The following is a 4,444-nucleotide window of genomic DNA, read 5'->3' as shown; positions in this document are numbered from 1 at the left end:
TACGGTGGGAAAAGTAATTCTCTAAATAAAAAGTGTTTATTTGGCCTTTTGGGTACTATATAAAAAAGTTTGAGTCCACGAAAATTTGAGGCCCAACTCGCTCCATAAAGTTGGATGCTCATGGCTGTGTTGGCTGTGCTCTTATACATTTGCCGCCCTCTTCATTAATTTTATCTATCTTTCTCTCTTAAATTGGCAAAGAGGACTCATTTAATTTGTTTCATCCCTTTTAATAATTAAGTTATATTTATTGTTGTCCAACTTAAAGGTTAGTCGTATATTTAGCTACTAGATCGTAATAATATTTATATTTTTTTTCTTCAAACCATTGTCAAAGAAGAAATTTGGTTCCTCGATTGCCAATTTCTTAACTCCTCCAAATGCGTTGACACCCAATTTTATCCGCCCTTGCGTGATTTATAAAAAAAAATATGGATTTGGACTAAGTGAACCCGATCTTGTAAAAACTCTATCAAATGATTTTTTTCGATCTTTATTTATTGTCTTTTACTTTTTCGCTATATGATCTTCTCACGAGTCCTATTTTTTTTTCTTTCAAAAATACTATGTTCATATTATATAATTTGAACTCCTTTTTAGGAATTTTTGGATTATATAATCTCAAAACTTGTTTTGCCCATAATTTCATAACAGCAGTGGCATATATTATTTAGACGACATAATTGACAATGACAAAAAACTAAAATAAATGTAAAGAGACGGACATGATACAAATTCTCATTTTATTTATTAACTAATGGCTAAATTGCACTTTTGGTCCCTTAACTGTTTAGGTTGTATCGCTGTAGTCCCTTAATTAAAATTCGATTTATTTCGGTCCCTTAACTTCTCTCTGTTACACATTTTGGTCCTTTCCGTTAGTTTTAATTCAGAAACGTTAGGTTTTCTTCATTTTCTTTTGGAATTTTTCTGGGATTCTTGTTAAAGGTTGATGAAGATGATATGAAGATGAAAAAGAGGAGAATAAGATGAAGAAAACCTAACGTTTTCAAATTAAAACTACTGGAAAGGACCAAAATGTGTAACTGAGAGAAGTTAAGGGACCAAAATAAATCGAATTTTAATTAAGGGACCAAAGCGATACTACCTAAATAGTTAAGGGACCAAAAATGCAATTTAGCCTTAAGTAATCAATAATTTTGTAGTACATTTATATTAACAAAATGTTTATTACAAGAAATTATTAGATACTTAAAGTTAAATCTCTAGTAGAAAAGGATGGAGGGGAGAAAGTGAGGTAGAGCTAAATTTTGCGGGAAGAGGAGATTGTGATGTGTAACCTTACACTCAGATGGATAGAGTAAACTTACACCTAGACAAATGATCCAAATTTATAAAGTGGAACTTTTAAAGGTGAGAAAAACACAAGAAGAGAGGTTGAATTGTGTTAGTTTTTTCTTCTTTTTAACTAAGTTCAAATTTCAGCTTCTGATAGAGTTCAGAACCTGAAGAAATGTTTAGAGCTAAGTGTAGCGGGTATAAAGTGGTATATATATATATATATATATATATATATATATATATATATATATATATATAGAAGAGAAATACACAAGCAATTTATCATGGCTCCTTCCACAATCTGAAAGTAGTACACTCTCCTTGTCACTTACAAGAGATTTTTCACTATAATCACACAAGATTACAATTGCTTAAGCACACAAGCAAGAGACTTCTAACAAACAAAGATTACAAAGAAAGAAAATTGTTTGGTTGAACACTTGATATACAATGAGATGTTCACCAATACAACACACTTCAGACTCTTAAACTTAAAAAATTCTAAGATATGAAAGTTGATAAGAAATTCTAAGTGTTTGATGCATATTGACTTAAAAGACCAGACCACATGCCTCTCAAAAAGTCTCTTAAGTTTATTAGGCCGGCCTATGTAAGTAATATGAATAATATTATTTGTTATTATAATATTTTGTACTTTGAATTAAAATATAAATTTGTAAACTTTTTCAATAATTTAAGCTTTATTAGTACATTAATTTTTTGCATGCATAAATGTATTATTATAAACTAGAATAGAAATATGATACAATATATAGTCGAATTTCCTAAAACCTCGTGTTGATTATCGAAAGAGAGTTTAGTTTAATTGAACTATTAGTTCGCTAGTCCATTTAAACTTACATCACATTACTTATTTAAAGATGTTCATAAGATATAGACTTTTAAACAGACTAGTAGTCTGTATCAAGCTTTTAGAAGGCCATGCTTAGGCTTTAAAAAATATGACAGGCCATACTTAGGTGTTACAAAGCCTAACTCGGCCTAACCTATCTCCATCCCTAATTATCTATTCCCTCCAGTCCTATTTATAAGAGAAAGTTGAGTAAACAAAAGTTGATGTATTTGGTTAAAAATTCAGTCCAGATACATCAACTTTTGTTGACCAAACTTTCTCTTATATATTAGACCGGGGGAGTGTTATAATCTTATAGACTTGATGATTTAATCTCTACGGTTAAAAATGATATTTTCCAAACAAAAATAGAGTGAATAGAAAGAAAGAAAAACCAATTTGGAATTTTATCTTACAATCCATTTTCTTTGGAGTTATTAGTATTACGCACTCATATGCTGACATAAATAACCTCAGCCAGCATACTCTTCTCTTCCGCGGTGCCTTAACCCGACCCGAAAATGAAATCCAAATCAGAAAACCCGGTTCAACAAACCACCACCGTCACCGATCCATCCTCCGCCGCATCAATCGATCCCATCTTCCACCTCCTCCGCATCCTCCCCTTCTCCTTCCTCCGCCCACCACGCCTCCGTCTCAAACTCCCATCCTTCTCCCTCCCCTCCTCCAACCTCGTCTTCGCCCTCGTCCTCCTCACCTACTTCATGGTCGTCTCCGGCATCGTCTACGACATCATCGTCGAACCACCCGGTATCGGCTCAATGCAAGATCCCTACACCGGCGCCGTTAAGCCAGTCGTCTTCATGTCCGGACGTGTTAACGGTCAGTACATCATTGAAGGTCTCTCATCAGGATTCATGTTCGTGCTTGGTGGAATTGGGATTATTATGCTGGATCTTGCTCTTGATCGAAACCGGGATCGCTCTGTCAAGGCTTCTTATGCTACTGCTGGTATTACCAGTGTTGTCATTGCTTATGTTATGAGTATGCTCTTCGTTCGTATCAAGATCCCGGCTTATCTTAGTTAAATTTGGTTTTGTTTCATGAATTTGTAGTTTGAGTTAATTTGAGAATTTAGGTTGCTGAATTGAAATGGTTATAGTAATTGGATCTTATTTTGTTATATTTATATAATAAGTACTCTAATTGGTTTGGTATACTTGAAATTCGGGTTAACATATTTAGGATGAATTGTTGTGGTTATATTATGTGGTTTGTTTCATGTGCCATGATTTATCTGTTACTAAAATGTGGTGTGGTTTGTGTCAGTGTTGTCAAATAGCAGCACTATAGCGAAATTTGAATAAATTGCTATTGTTCTGCGATTCGCTATTTAGTACACAGTGTTTTCAAATAGAGGCTATATCAATTAACAGCGCTGGAGCGTATTAGGATTTGAACAAACTACTATTTTCTGCGATTGACAACAGTGGTTTGTGTAGCTTGTTGTGTATTAAAGCACGTCTGCCAAGGGCAATGCTGTTTGGTGTACTATGGCTTCCTTTTAGTTGGTTTGGTTTACTTGAAATTTAGGTTAACATTTTTAGGATGAAAATTGTTTTGGTTATATTATATTTGGTTTTTTATGTTTCTTTGATGTGCAATGATTTGTCTGTACTTGAATTGTGGTTGGTCTCAAGTAGTAGCGGTACAACACTATAGCATAGGCTATTTGAACAATTCGCATCGCTATTTTTCTACGATAGGTTATTTGCCACAAAGTGTTGTCAAATAGCATCTATAGTGTGCTGTAGCATATTGGACTTTGAATAAACTGCTACTTTTTGTGTTCCGCGTTCCACTTTACTGGTTTGTGTTACTTGTTGTGTATTAAAGCGTTTGACAAGGGCAATGCTGTTTGGTGTACTATGGCTTCTTTTTGTAAGTGTGTATGGATACATGTTTGTTTTGTTACTGATTGTGTTTGATGTGAAAATGTTGTGGCTGCCACTGTCAGACTATAGGTTACAACTTACAAATAATTCTGGTGAATCAAAGAGTAGGGCATGAAAAGGGTAGTGTTGATTTGTCTATGGATAGGTTGATTGTGTTATGTTTATGTGATTTCTATATGTTTTTTCTTGCTTGTGTGATGATCCTGCTTTTTCTGTCTCATACGGCGGTATACCTCTTTGTATTGATCCCTTTCTCGAGGTCCTGCTCTCTTGAAACTTCAATTTGTTTGTATTAACATAAATCCTCATGTCCTAGATACATAGACAAGGCAGTTTTCTAAAATGCAACCCTCTTCAGTGTCGAGTGACTCTA

General features: G+C 34.1%; 1 protein-coding gene across 1 annotated transcript; it reads left to right on the top strand.

Moving 5' to 3' along the window:
- Positions 1-2,566: 2,566 nt before the first annotated feature.
- Positions 2,567-3,379, top strand: LOC11441160 (oligosaccharyltransferase complex subunit ostc). The gene has a single exon (XM_003595065.4). It carries the CDS (start codon positions 2,677-2,679, stop codon positions 3,202-3,204), a length of 528 nt encoding a protein of 175 aa, XP_003595113.1. The 5' UTR covers positions 2,567-2,676; the 3' UTR covers positions 3,205-3,379.
- The last annotated feature ends 1,065 nt before the right edge of the window (positions 3,380-4,444 follow it).

The sequence above is a fragment of the Medicago truncatula genome, chromosome 2, assembly GCF_003473485.1.
Source record: "Medicago truncatula cultivar Jemalong A17 chromosome 2, MtrunA17r5.0-ANR, whole genome shotgun sequence".
Lineage (NCBI taxonomy): Eukaryota > Viridiplantae > Streptophyta > Magnoliopsida > Fabales > Fabaceae > Medicago > Medicago truncatula.
Note: the sequence above shows the minus strand (reverse complement) of the source record. Positions and strands in the feature narration are given on the sequence as shown.

What these genes read in the sequence shown, in the direction of transcription:
- LOC11441160 (XM_003595065.4), top strand. Translation starts at nt 2,677, where the DNA reads ATGAAATCCAAATCAGAAAACCCGGTTCAACAAACCACCACCGTCACC.